The 20,967-nt window shown below is 43.2% G+C and overlaps 1 protein-coding gene across 7 annotated transcripts in view; it reads left to right on the top strand.

Annotated features, from left to right (window-relative positions):
- The window catches only part of tjp1b (tight junction protein 1b), a 61,562-nt gene extending 40,595 nt beyond the window's left edge, over nucleotides 1-20,967 (top strand). For 4 of the 7 annotated variants that reach the window (XM_063901272.1, XM_063901302.1, XM_063901310.1 and 1 more), the window contains 27 exons: nucleotides 934-990; nucleotides 1,455-1,579; nucleotides 1,680-1,782; nucleotides 1,959-2,274; nucleotides 2,952-3,058; nucleotides 3,642-3,810; nucleotides 3,915-4,059; nucleotides 6,319-6,452; nucleotides 7,484-7,589; nucleotides 8,209-8,359; nucleotides 8,970-9,078; nucleotides 9,170-9,389; nucleotides 10,008-10,192; nucleotides 10,278-10,373; nucleotides 10,467-10,549; nucleotides 10,637-10,847; nucleotides 10,954-11,054; nucleotides 11,160-11,510; nucleotides 11,802-12,026; nucleotides 13,092-13,955; nucleotides 14,898-14,989; nucleotides 15,891-16,106; nucleotides 16,221-16,357; nucleotides 16,548-17,019; nucleotides 17,193-17,410; nucleotides 17,977-18,120; nucleotides 19,231-20,967. In XM_063901272.1, coding sequence (XP_063757342.1) covers nucleotides 934-990; nucleotides 1,455-1,579; nucleotides 1,680-1,782; nucleotides 1,959-2,274; nucleotides 2,952-3,058; nucleotides 3,642-3,810; nucleotides 3,915-4,059; nucleotides 6,319-6,452; nucleotides 7,484-7,589; nucleotides 8,209-8,359; nucleotides 8,970-9,078; nucleotides 9,170-9,389; nucleotides 10,008-10,192; nucleotides 10,278-10,373; nucleotides 10,467-10,549; nucleotides 10,637-10,847; nucleotides 10,954-11,054; nucleotides 11,160-11,510; nucleotides 11,802-12,026; nucleotides 13,092-13,955; nucleotides 14,898-14,989; nucleotides 15,891-16,106; nucleotides 16,221-16,357; nucleotides 16,548-17,019; nucleotides 17,193-17,410; nucleotides 17,977-18,120; nucleotides 19,231-19,325 — 5,232 coding nt within the window. In that variant the 3' untranslated portion in view covers nucleotides 19,326-20,967. The remainder of the gene's footprint in view (nucleotides 1-933; nucleotides 991-1,454; nucleotides 1,580-1,679; nucleotides 1,783-1,958; nucleotides 2,275-2,951; nucleotides 3,059-3,641; nucleotides 3,811-3,914; nucleotides 4,060-6,318; nucleotides 6,453-7,483; nucleotides 7,590-8,208; nucleotides 8,360-8,969; nucleotides 9,079-9,169; nucleotides 9,390-10,007; nucleotides 10,193-10,277; nucleotides 10,374-10,466; nucleotides 10,550-10,636; nucleotides 10,848-10,953; nucleotides 11,055-11,159; nucleotides 11,511-11,801; nucleotides 12,027-13,091; nucleotides 13,956-14,897; nucleotides 14,990-15,890; nucleotides 16,107-16,220; nucleotides 16,358-16,547; nucleotides 17,020-17,192; nucleotides 17,411-17,976; nucleotides 18,121-19,230) is intronic. The other 3 variants (XM_063901288.1, XM_063901280.1, XM_063901295.1) reach the window with 3 other exon arrangements.

Below are 20,967 nucleotides of genomic sequence, written 5' to 3'. Positions count from 1 at the left end.
TAGTAAAGGGAATGAAGTGGAAATGGGCTACCTGTCAAATGATATGATTGTCTTTTAAAATGTGTATGATACTAGTCTGTTTTTTGTTTGCAGTGTGTGCGTTTGCGCTCTATAACTGACAGCGCAGGCTTTAGTAGTATTCCTGCCATTCTTCATATGCAGTGCAGGAGTGATGCAAATCATTCAAAAAAGCCTCATTTTCCTCAATCCACGATAAGATTAATTATACTGCAAAAGTGCACTTACTGTACATAGCGTACACATTATGAAGGCAATTAGCTGGATTGTGCTCATCACATCCACATTATTCACATGGGGAAGCTTCTGATGGACCACGCTGCAGACATACAGATAAAGGTTACATTCACAGTTGTGCTGCAATGCTGCTGTGAGAATCCATTAAGGAGCAAATGAGCCCGAACACGGAAATGTGGCAATTCATCAGTTTGAATAATTATTTTTTGCATGGTTCATGATTCATTGTTTTCTTGACGGGGGGGGGGGGGGGGGGGGGGTCTGTAGATTAATCAATAATGAAAATAATTGTTAGTTGGCAACCAGCAGCCCAAAAACCAACAATATTCAACTTACTGTGATGGAAAACAGGAACATATTAACATTTAAGAAGCTTAAACAAATTCATTTCTGCCATTTTTGCTCATAACATCAGTACCAGCATCAATTAGGAAATGGTTTCCAATTAACTGTCTGTCAATCAACCAATGTCTTGAGAGAAAACAATAGGTGCCCAGGATTAGTGTTAAGTTGATATATTGTCAGCTGCATTGAAGATGTTGAATGACTTTGATCCTGTGTGTTTGGTGTTAACTCGAGGGAAGCGTCAGGACACATGACTGACCCTCTGTGTCCCTTTGTCATCAGACAAAAGGCCGTCTGTTGTTAATCACGCTGTACTTTATCTCTGTCTTCCAGAGCGCAGCAATGGAGGAGACTGTCATTTGGGAACAGCACACAGTAACACTACACAGGGTACGTATCTGTTTGCCGCCCTCAGATGCTCTCTACATCTGTCTGTGTTCAAACTCCTCCTGCTCTAAGTATCTCTGTCTGTTTCTGCTATCTGTGCTTCCTTTCTCAGCGTCATCTAAGTGTGCTTACTGTGTGAACTGATGCAGGTGGAACAGACGAAACAGACATCAGATCTTTTTCTTTTAACGTTTTTTGTCTATGAAGCTGTAAAAAAATGCACAAAACTGCATTTTGTGCATTTTTTTGCCTACAAAAACTAGCTGGCTGTCAAAAAGCAAATATTTGGAGTACGTTTCATAATAATGTATATTTTTTTACCTTTTAAAAGAACAAGTGGAATTTGCAAGTTGACTATTTCACTTCGCTCTGTCTGTCTGTATGCAGACCTATTTATATTATTTCACATATTTTGTTCCACACAGACAGCCAAATCAACGTCCTAATCTTTGTTTCTCTGCATGCAGGCACCAGGGTTTGGCTTCGGGATAGCCATATCAGGAGGTCGGGATAACCCTCATTTTCAGAGTGGCGAGACCTCCATTGTCATTTCAGATGTGCTGAAAGGAGGCCCGGCAGAAGGCCTACTGCAGTGAGATTTTGTTCTGTTATTGGCAGTTGTTAGTATTAAATTACACTTCCTTTTCCAGAGAGACTCCAGCATGATGCCTGTCTCTGTGTCCTCTCTCTAGGGAAAATGACAGAGTCGTTATGGTCAATGCTGTCTCCATGGACAACGTGGAGCATGCATACGCAGTCCAGCAGCTTCGTAAGAGTGGGAAAATTGCCAAAATTGTAAGTGTTAACATCCTACTTTGAATTAAAAGAATGTTGTTTAATGTACCGTATATTACCATGTTTGGTATTAAGAAAGGTCCTATATATTTCAGAATTGCCTAGTAGGAGAAAGTAGATGATAAGAGAGTGATTGATTTCATCTTCCTGTAACTGATGTCCTATCTTATTTCCAGACAATCAGGCGAAAGAGGAAGGTGCACGTCCCCATGGGCCGCCTCGGGGAGAGGGAAACAATGTCAGAGCATGACGAGGAGGAGGACAGCTATGATGAAGAGATATACGAGACGCGGAGCGGACGCAGCGGGGCTTACAGCGGTGTGGGCGGGGCTATGAGCAGGCGCAGTGGCCGTGGCAGCGGGCGGAGGGACAGGGAACGTGAACGCAGCGGCTCGCGGGAGAGGAGTATCTCCCCACGCTCAGACCGCCGCTCACACAACCTGCCCCCACGCCCTGCAAAGGTCACACTTGTCAAATCCCGCAAAAATGAAGGTGAGGCTCACAAAGTCGGGGATGAAAAAGGAGGGCACGAAGAAACATTTAGTCTTTTATTTTATTTTTGATATCTTTATTGATTTTCTCAGTTTTTTTCCACAAAGCAAGTCATACAACAAATGTACATTCGGTTCAAAGAAATTGTAAATGCAGCACATGCTGAAAAACCAAAATCTCTATTTCCATCCCACCACACATTGAGTGACAGAGCATATTATCAATAAATAAACAGGGAGAATAATCTGATTTTTACTTAATACGTGCAAGGACGAAGAGAAGGGGGAAAAAGAAAACAGTGAAATAAAGAGAAATATATGAAAAGAAAACTTAAAAGAAATAAAGTATTATCAATTAAAATACAAAGAAAGATTTTCTGAAGTAATCAAGGAAGTCACCTGCCCTTTTATTAACCCAACTGTTAGAGCCTGGCTGTAAGTAAGGAATAAGACCTCCAAATCAGCCTTGGTCAACTGCCATAGTAAACACAACTTGCTAGACGCAGCAAAATCCAAGTTCACTCAAGTAAATCTAAGTAAAAGAGCAATTAATCTTCTTTAATCAGTACTGTTAATCCCAGCGGGAGCAGCGGCTTGACAGCAGAGTGCAGGCATTGCGGTGTGGTCACATGAACTCTGTGCTAACATGCTCTTTGTTGCTGTCGTTCACTTTGTAAGCAGAATATGGCCTCCGCCTGGCCAGCCACATCTTTGTCAAGGACATTTCCCCGGAGAGCCTGGCAGCCAGGGACGGCAACATCCAGGAAGGAGACGTGGTACTGAAGGTGAGGAAGACAGGAAGCTTGATCAATATTTGATATGGATGGATCATAAGATGTTAAACATGAACAAAACTATTTATAATATCATTATTTTCTTTTATCCATTTTTCTATTCTGACCACTACTGCTGTGCTTTTTATTCCTAATATTTACTTTCTCTATCTAATGTTGCATAACAGCACTTACAATATAGCTGCAGCTTGACCTGCTTGATGTAGCTCAGTGCTTTCACTTTTTAGAGAACGTATCAGGTTGATTGATGTGTTTACTCGGTGCTTTTTGAACTGTAGCTGTTCTAAATCAATCGTTTCTCTCATCCAGCCTTCTAACACATGTCGTGGGATCCTATTTTAATGTTAGCACTTAATAAATGAGAGCTTAATCAAAAGATAAAAGGAAAGACTGGCCCATATTTGAGTTACACAACGATTTGACCAAAACAAATCAATGTGCCTTTTACACAAAACATTTCAAACCCAAACTCAACTTCTTGTATCACAATTTAATTTCATTCAAATGTGAAACTAAGAGTCTTTCTTTCTCTTATTTTGTCATGGCTAATAGCTTCTCTCTCTGACTCCCCCAGATCAACGGCACAGTGACAGAGAACCTCTCCTTGATAGACGCCAAGAAGCTGATAGAAAGGTCAAAGGGCAAACTAAAAATGGTCGTTCAGAGGGACGACAGGGCGACCCTGCTGAACATCCCTGACCTCGATGACAGCATTGCTTCAGCCAACGCCTCCGACAGAGACGGTGAGAGTGGTGTTAAGTGTTCAGCGGAAATGAGGATCAGCTCAAAAGCCAGACTTGTCCGGGTGTATTTCAGTCTTTGAACAGAGGCTGTTTTGTTTGATCAGACATTTCAGATATCCATTCGCTGGCATCCGACCATTCCAATCGATCGCATGACAGACATCGTAGCAGCCGCTCGCGCTCTCCAGACCGAAGATCCGAACCCTCAGACCACTCCAGACACTCGCCCCCACAAATCAGCAACGGCAGGTAAAGACCATCCATACATTCATTAATATATGTTTATATATGAGTCTCTATTCTGCGACTATCCATCTCTTGTTTGCGCTTAAAACAGCAGCATTACAGCAGCAACAATAATCAGGATTTCAACTAAAAAGAATCGCAAAAAGTGAAGGAAAATGTATAATTTGGCAGCAAACTGAACAGAAATAACGCACTGTGTGGTTTTTTTATCACTAAAGATGTTATATTAACAAAACTATATTATTTAAAGTAAAGACCTATTGTGTCATTACACATGTATACGTGTATGTACATGTAATGTATAGCTGAATCACATTCCTTACAGATTTGAAACTAAACAATATAATTGCCACATTAATTAATATGTTATGATGTAATGGTTTCTATAGTTGTAGTAGTTATAGTCAGCTATATCATTATTTTAAAGAGCTATTCATGTGTTTTCTCATTGTGCTTTTACCTGTCAACGTTTATTAAGAAGGCTTCTTTGTTTTGTTTTTTGTTGTTGTGAAGGACCTTCGATTTTATGTTGGGGTTAATAAAAGCCATCAGCCCATTCAGCACTTCTGTGACTGTAACCTTGTTTAAGAGTACCTCATTAATTCTTCATTCAAACTCAATAGAGCACCAGAGTGGTTCCCCTTTCGCACTGCTTATTGACCCGAGGAAAATAAAAGTCAACTGTTAAGCTGCAAAAGAGAGACAACCTTGGTCAAAATGATGGCCAATGCTCTGCTCTGCTTAGTGTAAAAGTACAGTGTTTAACCGAAATTACTTTGAGTTTAGATTTTACAATCCTCTGTGTAATGTGGTCCCCGGATAAGTCTTTAAGATGATGTCGTACACCAAACACAGGAACGGCATCAGTTAAGACTTAAATGAGATTTGTCTGCGCTTTTTATTCCCCTTCATGTCACCAGCTGGAGAATACCGTAAGTTTATCACCATAACTCAGTGTGAGTAGTAAGTAATAGTATGGGTAGTAAATCCTGGATAGATTTAACGTAGATTAATAGACTTAGTTTAGGGTGTAATGAGTGCCACACATTGCACAGATTTTCTTGGCAGAAATTCATTGTTTCTTTATTGTAATGATGAATGCAACATCAAGTTCTGAAAAATATTGCTGATCATTTTCAACATCAATTATTCAGGGAGGTGTCTGGTTTTGACTTGAGATGATAGAGTCCTGTGGAACTGACACAGGATCCGCATGTCTCTTAAATGTTTTGGTAGGCAAACCACACATTTGGCACAAAGACAACATGGCTCCAACAAGAGAGGAACAAAAGGGCCGTCAGCAGCTATTAGTGTCAACTGTCATCCCTTTTGGCTGATCTTTAGTAGGATTTGTCTTTATATCTGTGGATGTCTCGCCACATCTAGTTGAAAAGATCATATTTTAGGGCGCCGTTCACATTTATTCATATGTTGTTAATCAATCATTTATGACACATTCAGTCTACTGGAGCGTGATGTTAATGAACAGGAAGGATTGACTGGGACAGGATGTTATTATTTATTTGAACCTGTGACCTTTTCTTTCAGTTCAGGAAGTTGGCCGTTAAAAGTAGGGCCTCCTCCTGGAGGGGTTTAAAAAGAGATGTGTTGCTCTGCAGCCAGTTCAAACAGGATTGTTACCTAATCACAATAAAAGCAGGGTTTTGCCAGTGAAGTTGTGCCAGTGAGCAGGAGGTGAGAGCCTCAGATCCTGTTCTGCTTACTTCTTTTCCCGTCTGATTTCTCATTTGAAACACATCAAGAATCTCAGCATTTATCAGAACACAGAGAAATTCTGTCATCATTTACTCACACGCAATTGGCCGGGGTCACTGTCTGTTACAGTTTACGTGACCTAACTGTTGTTGTTGTTTTTTAAACTGCCATCAAAGTAAAACCTTTGCTGGTTTACAGCCAGAGCCAAAGAGTAAAATTCACCTGGAGGACCGAATCCACTCTGACACCTTAGCTAAAAATAGAGCATAAGAGAGTAAAATGACAAAGTAGTGACCTTCAAGACTAAGATAATATTTTCCTTTCTCCGCTAGTATGTGTCCACTGCAGTCAGTAGGAGAATTTGACTCATCTCAGGTTTTGTGTTGAGTGGTGTTCAGCTGTGGTTCTGCTGCATGAAGTCGAGATGTAGCCTTAAAGCTCTCCTCCGGCCTCCAAGCTCTACATCTGCAGAATACACTATTTATAATCTCACATATTCCTTTTTCTAAAGATAAATTGTACAAAAACATCTATTTCTGTCCACAGTCACCGAAGTCGCGATGACGAACGAGTCTCGAAGACGGCTTCAACACCAGTGAAGCTCCCGGAGGAGGTTCCTCTGCCTAAACCCAAGGAGGCGGCCGTTGCTAGAGAGGAGAAACAGCTTCCACCTCTCCCAGGTCTGTGATTAAACAATCTGAACGAAATATGAAAGACTGCATAAATCCCAGTCAACACTCACTGAGACCAGATCAACAAGCACAAGGAACAAGAAGGAAAAAAATGAGGAAAAACTTTATTTTGTTGACAAAAATAGAATAGACGAAAAAATATAAACTCTTGCTTCCTGTACATCTTCCATATCATTAGGACTCACTCCAAGTAACTTATTTTAAGTAAAGTTAACAAAGATGACAAACGGCTGTAGGATAAAGAAACAAGAGACATTTTGTCATCCTTGACTAATAATATACTAAAATAGTGGTGCTTTTCTTTGACTAAGATGAGACTGAAATGCCCATACTTTTGGTCAGCTGACCTTGACAAAAAGAGAATAAGCTAGAATTGATATGGTTAAAACTAACAAGGACATTTGCCAGAGGACAAAGACTAAAAAATACCTGACAGAATAACACTATGTAAATAAATGATTTGTAAAAAAGAAGTTAACACAGAGTCAGCTCATCCATACATTGTGTATTGTAGCTTTTGAGCAAATACAACATGTAGCCTGGTTTTCCTCCCCTTCATGAGCAATAACAGTTAGTTATTTCATTATAAAATCAAGTCTTGTTTGAACCAGTCATTTTTGCCCTTTTTAAAAGCAAGTCTACAGAAAAATAAAAGTTGGATCCAATCGCCTGCTGAGCCTGGCTGAGTTCGCCCGGAGCCAAGTGAAAATAAACCGTATGAGTTGATCGAGTCTGACGTTCCTCTCAGCCTGCAGCACTCTGCTGCCTTTCTGTTTGACCTCCCCACTCAGGACACTCTGTGCCTCCAGTGTATTTGTGTGCAAGCGTCTGTGCGATAACACTGCCTGCTTCAAACACTTCATTAATGCACTTGTTCTGACTTTAACATGTGCGTCTGCTGTATTGTTTAAACTGTGTTTGAGGGAGTAAACCTTTTTGTTTTAAGCATGTTGGCTGCAGTTCAACATGTTTATCATCTGTCTGCAGTAATAAATGAAGTCTGTGTTTTTTTTATTCAGAGCCAAAGCCTGTGTATGCTCAGCCTGGACAGCCAGATGTTGACCTGCCAGTCAGTCCCTCCGATGCCCCCGTGCCAAGCGCTACCCATGAGGATGGCATCCTACGGTAATATTAACAGTAGATTATGGTACACAATTTAAGTCTCATAGTATGTGGCATTTGTGAGTGCCTCACTTAATCAGCCTCAGTTCAGCAAATAAAAAAAGGCAATTGTGAGGAAGGAATCGTGACTGCAGGGCACACCGCAGCAGCACATCTTGGAGCAGCTCTTTCAGTTTCCTAAATGCTCCCTCAGTTGTCTGCACAAAGCTTTTTGGCTGCCGAAGGCATGGATTTCAATGCTGTTAAGAAATGTGTTTTTCTGCACACACGGGTCTGTTGGCAAGTTGAATAAGCAGCTTTTAATATGGCTGGATGCACAATGTTTGTGCGTGAGAGAAACGGTTTACTGTGTCTCCTTTGGTCGACAGAAAAACTATAAAAATATATTCAAATGCCCTGTAGGAATGTGTCTCTCTCTTTCTACAGACATTTTTTACATCTTTGCTTCTGTATGCTCACTAAAGATAAAATAATGTCAACAAAAGAGAAATGTGGAAGTCATCCAAGAGTCAATCAACTATTGCATAAATGGAAGTTTACATTGAAAAGAGGGAAATGCCAGCCAAATAGTGTGATGTTGAACTAAATAAGCTCAAGTATTGTCTTCATTCCCTTTCCTCAGGCCAAGCATGAAGCTGGTGAAGTTTAAGAAGGGGGAGAGTGTGGGTCTGCGGCTGGCTGGGGGGAACGACGTGGGCATCTTCGTAGCCGGAGTGCTCGAGGATAGTCCAGCTGCTAAGGAGGGCCTCGAGGAGGGCGACCAAATTCTCAGGGTGAGTTACTTTATTATTTAACAAACCAAGTGTATGACCTGACCGCCTGAAATCAAGTGGTTGTTTCTGAACGAAAGTGTTTTAAAATGAGATTGCATGAAGTTAAAGGTCCAAAACTATTTCTATGTTCTTCTCCTTCACTCTACAGAGTCAGTAAACAACCATGTTTTATGGGGTATGCATCCTCCATGCAAGCTTTTCCCTTTTTTATTTACGGTTTAACACACTGGCTGCTTCAAAATTCCTGTACCTTCAGGTTGGTCTCTCAGCAATGACCCTGAGGGAGCACACACACAAAAAAACTGTTTCCTCTAGCTGTGTTTGTCCCATTTCCTTAAAGCCATATATCTTGCTGTTTGTACCTCCTCCTCCTTTCTCCAAGAATAAAGAGGAATAGTTTGAGTTCTTGTAGTGCAGTAAAACCTGCAGTTACCTAGGCAATACTGAGAATAGGAAGAGTTAGGTAGCGCTTTATCTACACAGAGATTCACACCTCCTGTCAAGCAAGCTTTGAACAATGGACCTCCTTCTCCACTTAATAGTTCTGCACAACACTGACACTATTCTGTGGACAGCGTAATGCAGTAACCTCTGTTTTCCTGAATTCCAGGTAAATAATGTAGATTTTGCAAACATAATCCGAGAGGAAGCGGTGCTGTTCCTCCTTGACCTTCCTAAGGGTGAAGAGGTCACTATTCTAGCCCAGAAGAAGAAAGATGGTAAGTGAAGTGAGTAAGGAGATGAGGCGAGAGATGACTGGGTTGTCGGTCACAGTGGCCCGATGTTTTTGACTCGATTTATTCTGTTCAGTGTACAGACGGATCGTTGAGTCAGATGTCGGGGACTCCTTCTACATCCGGACGCACTTTGAGTATGAGAAGGAATCTCCGTATGGGCTGAGTTTTAACAAGGGTGAGGTGTTTCGAGTGGTGGACACCCTCTACAACGGGAAGCTGGGCTCCTGGCTAGCTATCCGCATCGGCAAGAACCACCAAGAGGTGGAGAGGGGGATCATCCCCAACAAAAACAGGTAGGGGAGTCCTGACAGACGTGTGTGAGCTTTAGTTAGAAGCCTTTGTCAATTATGTCAAAGAGGGCCATGCTGCTATGGCGACACGGAATAGTTGAAAGCTTCATTCATAAGATCGACATTTGAATTCTAAATTGAGTGAACCGTTATCTTTAATTTTTTTTGGTTTGTTATTCTGTATCTGTCTACAGTTGCTATTAAAGATTAGGGTACACTTATGTTACAAGTATTATAGAATTTGCAGAATTAGATTCCATTAGTGTCTGTGTGGGATTAGTTACACCTCCAATAACTAACAGCATTTTTAAGTGAATGTATATTAAAAGTAAACATGACGTGTGGCCGTTTTCAGACTTCATTTAATCTGATAACAATGACAATACATATTTGTTGGCGTTTAGCCTTCAAAGCCATACTTTTTAAAAAATACCCAAATATTTGAACATAAAAATCAAAAAATGTAGTCGTACAGCCCTACAGTAGTCAGTCATTTACCTTATTTTGAATAAATATGTACATTTTTTCATTGCCATGTGGTGTATTTGGTTATTGGCATTGTCCTGGGCCACTTTTGTGACACATCTAACACGCCTCTGTCTTTCTGCCGTTTGTCAACAGAGCGGAGCAGCTGTCCAGCGTGCAATACACTCTTCCTAAAACAGCAGGGGGCGACAGGGCCGACTTCTGGAGGTTCCGTGGTCTTCGCAGCTCAAAGAGGAACCTGAGGAAGAGCCGGGAGGACCTCTCCTCACAGCCAGTCCAAACTAAGTTCCCGGCTTATGAAAGGGTCGTGCTGAGAGAGGGTGAGGAATCTCTCAATGTCAAATGGCCTTTATGTCAATTTGAAACCATAGCTGAGTATGTTAATACTTTGATATTTCTGTGCAGCCGGTTTCCTGAGACCCGTGGTGATATTTGGCCCGATCGCTGACGTTGCCCGAGAAAAACTTGCGAGAGAAGAGCCCGATCTTTTTGAGCTTGCCAGTATGTTTGCATGCATTACACTGTATGTGTACCATCAACTGACTACATCTTTGAGTACTAAAAATACTTCAATCTCTTTAACCTTGTTTCCAGAGAGTGAACCGAGAGATGCAGGAACAGACCAACGCAGTTCAGGAATCATTCGTCTTCACACCATCAAGCAGATCATTGACAGAGTGAGTATGCCTCCTCTAATATGAAATGCATCATAGCTTTTTTTTTTATTGTCACCAATATATTCCTGATTTTTTTTCCTCATGAAGGACAAACACGCTGTCCTGGACATCACCCCGAATGCTGTGGACAGGCTGAACTATGCTCAGTGGTACCCGATTGTAGTCTTCCTTAACCCTGACACTAAGCAGGGCGTGAAGAACATGAGGACCAGACTGTGTCCAGAATCCAGGAAGAGCGCCAGGAAGCTCTACGAGAGAGCCCTGAAACTGAGGAAGAATAATCACCACCTGTTCACCAGTGAGTGTGCAGAGAGTTCAAACACAGTACATTCAAACGGCATACTGTCTTACATCTTATTCTTCATGAAGTGATTTTGGTTTCATTTGAACATGTTCTCTTTTAGCCACCATTAACATGAACAATATGAATGACGGCTGGTACGGAGCTCTGAAGGAAACCATCCAGCAGCAGCAGAACCAGCTGGTGTGGGTGTCAGAGGGCAAGGTGAGAGACCGTTTGATCCTTTTTATTTTGCCCGAACGGTTTTGTTTGATTCCTGTTAGTGTGACCGAGCCACACAGGAGATGATAATGGCTTTGCTCTGCTCAGGCTGATGGCACTACAGAGGATGACTTGGACATCCACGATGACCGCCTGTCCTACCTGTCGGCTCCAGGCAGTGAGTACTCCATGTACAGCACGGACAGCCGCCACACTTCTGACTACGAAGACACGGACACGGAGGGCGGAGCGTACACCGACCAGGAGCTGGACGAGACTTTGAACGACGAGGTGGGTCTGCCCACGGAGCCCGCCATCACCCGCTCTTCTGAGCCCGTGCGAGAAGACCCGCCTGTGATTCAGGACACCCCTGGTTACCCTGGATACCAGCACCCTGTACAGCCCGACCCAGCCAGCCGCATAGACCCTGCTGGCTTCAAGATGGCCGCTCCGCAGCAGGTAAAGTTCATATCTAGCTTTGCAGGCTGTGCCCGTCAGAGGTGGATGAATGGCTTGCAAAGTACTGCAGCGTTGAGGAATCGCTCTTTGTGTTCAGTGTTGTGTCCTGACCTTTGTTAAGATTAAATGTCCTTTGCTACGTTTTCAAACATGTTTTAGAAGCTACTGGTATGTTATCACATTCTCTGGCTGGTGTAAAACTGATTCAGAGTAAGTAAAAGGTCTGTGTTGGGGTGAGCGGTACTGTGTGTGCAGGCTGTGTTATAAATGTCTCTTAACAATACTTCACAGCAAGAGGAGGCTGCTCTGCCCTCGTTGCCTCAGACGGTGGTAGCGCCCCCTGCTGTTGAGCAGCCTGTACAGCTTGAGGGTTTGCACCTCGAGGAGCCGCCTGCTGCAGCCGCAGCTCCTCAGGCTGACTCACTTAGCAGCCCCAGCTCTGCCCCTGAGCTAACTCAGCCCCCACCACCTCCTCATGAACCCCACCAGTCTGGACCACCTGGTCCAGAAACAAAGGTACCCGCTGTTTCACCAGCCACTCGGACCGGGCCTGGGCCCCAGCCTGCTGTTTTAACTGCCTGTCTTCTCGCACATGCTTTCCACTCGCTCTCTGCATGACATGCCCACACTGTGTGCCTCACTGAGCCCACTGTGTGCCTCTGGCTCCCAGAGAAAATGTGCGACAGACTTGTCCACATGCACCACAGTGGGCTGGGAGACCAGAAGGACTGGTGCATCTGAGTCTCTGACGCGGGTGAAGACATCCACACTCAGCCCTAACTGTTGCTCTTACTTCCTTTGCATGGCTCCTAATGTTTCTGGGTTCCTTTCAACTTAAACTCTCTTCTGTAGATGAACGATAGTAGCACTTACAGTGGCATCGTAATGGTAGCTGTGTCGTCTGTTGTAGTTTCACGTTGCATTAGATGCAAACTGAATGTTGGTTGCATGATGAACGCTAACCTGCAGACAGTACTCATGGTAATGATTTCCCTCCAGCAATTCTCCCTATGGAATAACAAACGTCAGCACACTGCATTGTGTCTTCTGTTGAGTAGTTTTGTCCTGATAATATGCCAACAAATCAACACACTTCCATAGGAAGTACTGTAACTATATTTGCTGTCTACAGGCTACACATCATATGTTTGAAATGAGGCCTTTCAGAAATGTGCAAATTGCTTGTTAGTTTACTATCTATAAATGTGTTAATGTGTAAGACCGAGATGTGTCCAAATGGATTATTATCATTCTTGAGAGGCATCTTGTCAAACAGGCATTCAGATCTGTTTTTGAACAATGGACAAGGGTTGCTTGTGTAATTGCACTTTGAATTGATGTCTGCTTAATTTACTGGTTGAGGGATTTATTTTGTAATGATTTGGTTAATGTTTCACATCTTCAGTTCTTCAAGGTTTCAGTTTATATCCTAGTATTGAATTCATATTGAAATTATTTTTAACCTGGTGTTGGGAAACCATTCTTCTCTGATTGCTCTCTGTCCTCCATCACGGTGATTGTTAAAGCCTCGACCTGATGCTGATGTAGTGTGTGTGTTAATTCAGTGTTGTTTCTCTACAGATGTACAAGAAAGATCTGTACAATATGGAGGACCCCGTGCGAATCAACCATGGCCTGAAGCAGTCTCTGAGCTACAGTCACCAGCCGCCGTACCAGGACAAACAGCCATACCGTGAATACGACCACCCGCCTTACGGATACGACGGCGGCGGCGGCGGCTACACAGAACCAAAGCCTCACAACTCTGACTCTCACCTGCACTACGACAACCGTGTGCCTCATTATAACGACCAGTGGCCCCCCTATGACCAGCAGACCTCATCGTCCCAGCCCGCGGGGTACCAGCCGGGCCACCAGCAACCCATGGCCTACAGCCCTCGCTCCCCCTTTGACGACGGCCCAGGGAGGGACTACAGCCCCCCACAGCCACGCTACGATGAGGCACCACCGGTGGGCTACGATGGCAGACGCCGCCACAGTAAACCCGGGCCAATTCGTTACGATGAGCCCCCACCCCCGCCCCCAGCTGGCTATGACGCCCGCTCTCCTTACGAGGCAGAACCTCACGGCTTCCCCATTAACTCACCCCGATCGCCGGAGCCCCCCAAGCAGTATTACAGTGACTCTGGTCTGAGGCCCGCCTACGTTCCTGGGCCTCCAAGCCGGGGCTTCAAGCAAGGGATGCACGACCCTATGATGAACTCCGAACCTCCACTTCCCCCCCATATACCGGAGTCCCTGCCCTCTCCAGGAGAGCCAGGGATCAGTCCCGGCTCCAAACCCCTCCCTCCTCCGCCGAGAGAAGACCTGGAAGATGACCCGGCCATGAAGCCGCAGTCGGTGCTGAACAGAGTGAAGATGTTTGAGAATAAACGGTCGGTGTCCATGGACCGCGCTAAAGAGGGAGTAGAATCAGCTCTCAGGGTAAGATCCTCACACACCATCGGTCACACATATTTATGCTCTTGGTGTGAATGTATTTGGGAGAAGTAATGTCGTAACTTAAACTAAACTAACACTGCAACTAATGATAATGTTTCATTAGCAATGAATCCTTTAATGTGTTCTTGACATGTGGTTTGGTCTATGAAACGTCTTGAAATGTCTTTTTTTGTTGAAACCCCAAAATATCTAGTTAAATATGACACTAAAATAGAAAAGCATATTTTAGAGCCTGAAAACAGCAGTGTGTCCCGTTTGTTGGAGGAAAAACTATTTAAGTGATTAATTGATAATCAAAATAGTTGGACATCCTTCTGATTAATAGACTAAACAATGCGTTTACTCACCCTTGCTTCTCTATTTACATCTCTAAGGTAACATCACAGTTATAAACATTGTTAAAAAACAAATAGGGCAGTAAGAGTTCTTTCCAAATTGAAAATTACAGGCAAGTCGTACTCAAGGAGGTAGATAAAGACATAGAAAAATAAAAACTAAATAGCTAAAACTAGTTGTAAAAACTAAGAGGGCCATACTTATACTCTATGTATATTTACCAGTAGTGCTTACAGGGTGGGTCATGTTCGGCTAAATGTTAAATGGGAGCATTCATTAGCTGTTACAGAGCTTTAAGAATTTGTTCTTGGATAAGCAAGTATTAGAAAAGCAGCACGAGATAACCGAGAAAACTCCACAGAGGCCAAATTATTTTTCCCCCTAACTGCAGATGCATCAGTCAGAAAACTGCACAAATGCAAGACTTGAAACTGCAAGCTTGTTTTAGTGAGAAATCGTCTGCTTTGTGATCGTCTGGCCTGTGAGATGCCGGGCTCAGTGCTACAGATCCTTGTGCATACAATTCATTCATGTGAACAGGAATCTGGATCAGATGCAAGAAGAACTAAACAGACCTTTGCTTTTCAGCCTGCAGATGTTCCTAAACCTGCGAGTGCACCTGGCCCGGTCCTCAAAGCCAATTCCCTCAGCAACCTGGAGCAGGAGAAAACCACCTATAGGTAAGAGTCCTCATAACACCCCCGGCTGCAGAGGAGGTGGGTGAAGGACAACTCAGATCCTTGCAAAGGCTTGTTGTTTGAGCTCCACCTAGTGGACACAAGTCGCTGTGCAGCAGGCCAGAGTCTGGTCTGGTGTGCAAAGACAAAGAAGCAAAGGCCAATGCTGCGGTGGGATAGTCTCTTCAGCTCAGAAAGATTCTTAACTGAGGGAAATGACCCAAAAGTCAAATGTGGCAGCCTTGATAAGACCTGGTCAAATTCTGTAAATGCTAAGAGAAGGTCCTTCAATGTCCTTTCTTATCACTTTTAGCATAGAGTAGTACACTGGACCACACTTTACCATAGGAAAGGAGATAAAGCCAACCTACAATTCCTTGTGGCAGCAGCATTTTAAGCTAAGCACAGTGATTCTGTATTTGATAGGTATCATTTCTTGAATCATACAGCCTTGAGTTTTTTCAGTACTAATATTTAATTCTTATATAAATTAATTTGACTCATGGTTTCTCCTTCCAAACTTCCCTTGACCTCATGACTTCTTCCATTGAGGTGAAGGAAATAGCCTAGGAAAAGACATACAACGTCATTTTATTTGACAAATGGACAGCAGTTTATACCAAGATGAGCAGTTCTGCATGTTAGCAGGATCTTTATGAACCTCTGATGTGACAAGATCGATACCAGTGTTGTTACAGACCCAAGCTCCTCACCCTATCTGGGATGCCCAGATTGTTTTTACTTGATCAATTCATGAATTGTTACCCACATTTAGGCTGAAATGACAGCTGGGATATATTCCACCAAAGCATTGTCTAGTGCGCTTCAGGCCAGCCCCTACGTCCGTCCCTGTTGTTTGAGTCTCTGCAGCTGTTTGACTGGCTTCTCTTTGCTTCCTCTGCAGGGTCCCTGAGCCACAGAAGCCCCACACTAAACCCCTGGATGACGTGATGCGTTTAAACCACTATGACCCCGATGAGGATGAGGAGTACTACAGGAAGCAGTTGTCCTACTTCGACCGCCGTAGCTTTGACAGCAAGGCTATGGGCCAACCCAGTCCTGGCATCAACCGCTTCCACGACCTTCCCAAACCAGCTCAGCTGTCTTACCCGTACAACAGGTAGAGCCGCGCCTCCTGCCAGCTTTTGGCTGGAGAGCAAAAGTCCTGAAGACACGCCCGCTGCACCCCTTTTAATGTGTTGCTAACCGTCTTGTGTGTGTCTGCCTGTTGCAGAGTTGAGTCTGCAGAGAAGGTGAGTCCGGTGGAGAAAAGATATGAACCCCTGCCCATAATGAGCCCATCATCACAGTACGGCCCCCCCGCGTCCGCCATCCCGCCCAACACACTGCCGAAGCTCAGCCCCAACGAGGGTAAGCTTCACACACTTGTTCTTTGTCTCTGATAAATGTTGTTCACAATTTCCTTGACGGCTTAATAGCTTATTTTGTCCAAGCTATATGATTACCCAATACATAAAGAAAATATATGAAATTTGGCTGTGCAAGGATATTTTAGATAAACAGAGACCGTATTTAAGTCGCTGTTTCCTCCCTCATCCAGTGAACTCCATACCGGAGCCGTTGACTTCTCCCATCCCCAAACCCGAGCTGCCAGCGCACCGGCCGCCCAGCAGGGACGAACCAGCCCCAGGCGGCTACCTGCCCCCAAGGGGCCTGCCCGACAAACCCCCGGTTAACGGCACTGATACAGCACCGCCAAAGACACTGGGCGGTCCCACTCCGACTAGCTACAACCGCTACGTCCCCAAGCCGTACACCAGCACGGCACGGCCCTTTGAGCGCAAGTTTGAGAGCCCAAAGTTCAACCACAACCTGCTGCCCAATGACACACAGGTGAAGACGGAGCTCCTTGGGTTGTCCGGGGTGGTGAGCAACAGCGGGGGGAAGCCTCAGCTGTCTCCGCAGCCTCTGGATCACGACAGCGGCCTGGACACCTTCACCCGCACTATGGACAACAGGCCCAAATACCAGCACAATAACATCAACGCCATCCCCAAGGCCATCCCTGTAAGGTGAGACTCACACACTCTCACATCCAATATGAGCAGGGGCATTACTGAGCCGCTGAAAGACAGAGAGACGTGTTTGTCCACAGGGGGTTCGTCCTCTCGTCCTCTGCTGTGCATTACTCTCTGCCTACTCATTTATGACTGATGATGCTGACTTGTGTGCCTCCGTCCCTCAGCCCCAGCACGCTGGATGATGACGACGAGGATGAAGGACACACCGTGGTGGCCACCGCCCGGGGGATCTTCAACTGTAACGGAGGGGTCCTGAGCTCCATCGAGACGGGCGTCAGCATCATCATCCCCCAGGGTGCCATCCCCGAGAGCGTGGAGCAGGAGATCTACTTCAAGGTGTGCCGGGACAACAGCATCCTGCCCCCCCTCGACAAGGAGAAAGGTGAGTCCTCCTTATATCCTGAAAACAGTCACTGCATCTCAGAGAAATGTTCTATTTAAAGAACATTTTTACATTTATTGTGAATTTAACTGCATGGATCTTTTTCTTTCCTACATGATGACACATTTTCAGCTGCAGCTTTTTATCTGTTAATTGTAGGTTTTACAACATGACGTTAATAGTTTACATTGATGCTGCTGAAACAAAGAACTGTTTGTCGCTTTATGAGAAGTAGTATGAACCTAAAGGCCCTGAAGATGATGGCACTGAATAAATTGCTGGCTTATCTACAAGACTGTAGTTATGTTATTAAAAAAGCACTTAAATAAAATAACATCCTTGCCAGGAGTTATATTTAGAGGACTTTTAAAATTAACATTAAGCAGCCGGGGAGTTTGATAATGTAATTAACCTGGCAGGTCATCTAACAGTTAATTCTCAGTCACCATGAAAGCCTGCCAGCCGTCTCCATGTCGCCTCCTGATTGGGCGGTAAATAATCCTGTGTGCTGATTAAATCCTGCATGTTTAATTTGTGGAATTTAAATCTTGTTTTGTGTCCTGCAGGAGAAACGCTGCTAAGTCCGCTGGTGATGTGTGGCCCTCATGGACTCAAGTTCCTGAAGCCCGTGGAGCTGCGCTTACCTCACTGTGCGTCTATGACCCCTGATGGTTGGTCTTTTGCTCTAAAATCCTCCGACTCCTCGTCGGGTACGCTGTCCTCTGTCCTTCTGGGGTCTTTGGGCTGGCTTTTGTGATTATAGACGAAAGTTTCTCAGTGACTGACTCATTTGAATCACTCATTTGTTTTCCGTATTCCCCTTCTTCTTCATGCATGAGCTGTTTGGAGATTTGAGTTGTTTTCTTACTTTTTGTGAAATGAGGCGCCTTGTTTATTTATCCCTTGGCTTTCTGCAAAGAAAAAAACATTGAGCCGATTAATAAATTAGAGTCAGTCACAGAAAATGTATCAACTATTTAATTAAGTAATTTAGACTGAGCTCTTTCAAGCTAAATAGCCAAACGTCACATCAGTTTCAAATCCTCAATTTTTGCTACAATCATCAGAAGTACAACTGGTGATGAAGTTAATTACCAGCCTTTTTCAAAACTGCTATTGTTAAACATGGAAATAAATAGAGCGACATAGTATTTATTGTATGGTGTATTATTTTTAATGAATGGTTAAAAAAATCTTGACAATTTAACAGATTTACGTTTGAAATCCTATCATTTGTTGGACTTAGTAAAACTTAAACCATTTCAAACATCTTAGGAGACAACGCTCCATACATTCTTCTTGCTTGTCAAAACCTGCTGCTCAGATTACGGTACTCAAAACTGAAGTTGCTCTAGGAAAGGACGTAACGAAAGTAGCTTCAGGCCGTCAGCCTCACGAAAACTGACATTAGGGTCATGCAGAAACGTGTAGAATTTCACATGTGACCACCAGAAACACAACTTACTTCTAGGAGAACTGGTACTGCTTTGCTTTTAGAAAAGCTCAGACTCTTGCTCTTTTTTCCATGTAACTTGAATCCAGCTAATTTGGAAGCATATAAATAAACCCATGCATGAAGTAACTGAGTTAACATTCATTAAATGTAAATGATCCATTAAGCATCAATTCATTGCATAAACTCATGATGAGCAACGGGATTTAATTTCCTGCATTAATGTCTGCATTCAGTCATCATCAAATGTCATTCGATGCCTGAAATCTTTTGTGTTTGTGAGCATCGGCTGTGTTTTATTTCTCTGTATTTTAAAGAGCAAAGGAGTTTCTCCAGCGGTTGACATCGTGTCTCTATTTCCCTGCAGGTGATCCCAAAACCTGGCAGAACAAATCTCTCCCCGGAGACCCAAACTACCTGGTGGGTGCAAACTGTGTGTCAGTGCTCATTGACCACTTCTGAAGAGGGCGACAGCTGGCCTGTTACTGAATGTGATAAACAGAGGAGCGCAGTTTCCCCTGCCGTGCTCCCTCTCCACGGGGCGGGGGGCACGATGAAGTACGAACCTGACACTCTCACGTTGTTTACTGTGCTCAAAAATTAAGAAAAAATAAAAACACTACACACACATGAGGAGAGTCGGAGGAGTCCAGCACCCCCAACGCGGTACTCTTGTTCTTTCTTTTTCTCCCCCGGTGCTTTCAAGGCTTGCAAAAAATGAAGATTAAAAACAAGTTATTTAAACAAAGGAACTGAAGTCGGAATGCATGACCCGTGCCACAGACTGAATACTCTCCTTTTGACATTTTTAGCTAATTTTGTAAAAGGTCAGAGCAGTGCAAGAAATAGGAGAATTTTGGAAACTCATTTAATATTGCAATGGGATTTTTTCCGTACTGTAAAAAAAATTAAAAAAAGAAGAAACACTCACAAACAGCAAAGTTGGTATATGCAAAACTTTTGTTTGTGAGTCTGTGGTCATGCGTTTCACTCATGAAGGATCTCTGAGGACTTGAGAAATGCAGAGCCTGACTCATGAAGGAAAAAAAATAATAATAAAGAAGAATGAAGGTTAAGTATTAGTATGAGACGCCCGTTGGTTGTGACGGGGCTCCCTCTGTTTAAACTGATGTTTTGTAGCAATGTTTTACCGTAGATAAATATACTGACTTGATTTTACAAACTCCTGCTGTCTAGAGATCTATGCATGTGCTATGACTCAGGTCCAGAAGCCTGCTACTACTAAGTTCAACACATGAAAATCCCATCGTACACTGCAAGCAGTGATGCCTTATCTGCATATTAACTTTTCAGTGAAACTTTAAAAACATCGGATCCTTCAGTTATAGCGATCACTACGGAAGAAAAAGTTGTCTGCATTTTTCTCATAAACGGTGAACTTGGATTTAGCACACGAGAATAATTGAGGCTGATGAAAAGGTATGCTTTCTTTTACTGCTATGCATATAAAGTCTGAGGAAATACAAAAAGTTAGAATATGTTTAAATTGTGGCTGTACATATTGCTAGTATATGGCCTTGGTTCTCTGTAAATGAACTTTTGTACATCTTTGTTATTTTGTATAAAAGAGAAAACGTTTGTTTAAAAAAAGAGAAAGCGGTTACATTGGTTATGTTTGTATTCTGGTTATACCCCTGAGCCTTGGAACTGACATAAGCAGTAATAAGTCTGACTTTTCTACCAACATATACACACACACTACTTAAGGCATTTTTAAACAGTCAGAAAACTTTTTATTCTTATTTACAAAATAGAGAAGTGCTTGGTTTAAATGATTTTAAAAGATGTACTTGAGGGGGTCTGCTGTGAAGAGTGGTCCCTTCCTTTATTTGTGATACTGGATGCTGTATTGTGTGCCCTGAAATGTATTTTTGTACTAATAGACAATTTATTATGGCACATCAGTACTACTTTCTTTTGATATGATAACACTGCTTCAACCCAACACTAGTTGATTTCCCGTGTGGCTGACATTTATTTTTATTTATTTTTATTTGTATTCGGTTCAACTTCTTTTGTTTTCCTTTGCAACACATTTCTAAGTATACCACTGTATTAATAAATAAATTCATTTTTAAAGTAA

Source organism: Eleginops maclovinus, chromosome 2 (assembly GCF_036324505.1).
Source record: "Eleginops maclovinus isolate JMC-PN-2008 ecotype Puerto Natales chromosome 2, JC_Emac_rtc_rv5, whole genome shotgun sequence".
NCBI lineage: Eukaryota > Metazoa > Chordata > Actinopteri > Perciformes > Eleginopidae > Eleginops > Eleginops maclovinus.
Note: the sequence above shows the minus strand (reverse complement) of the source record. Positions and strands in the feature narration are given on the sequence as shown.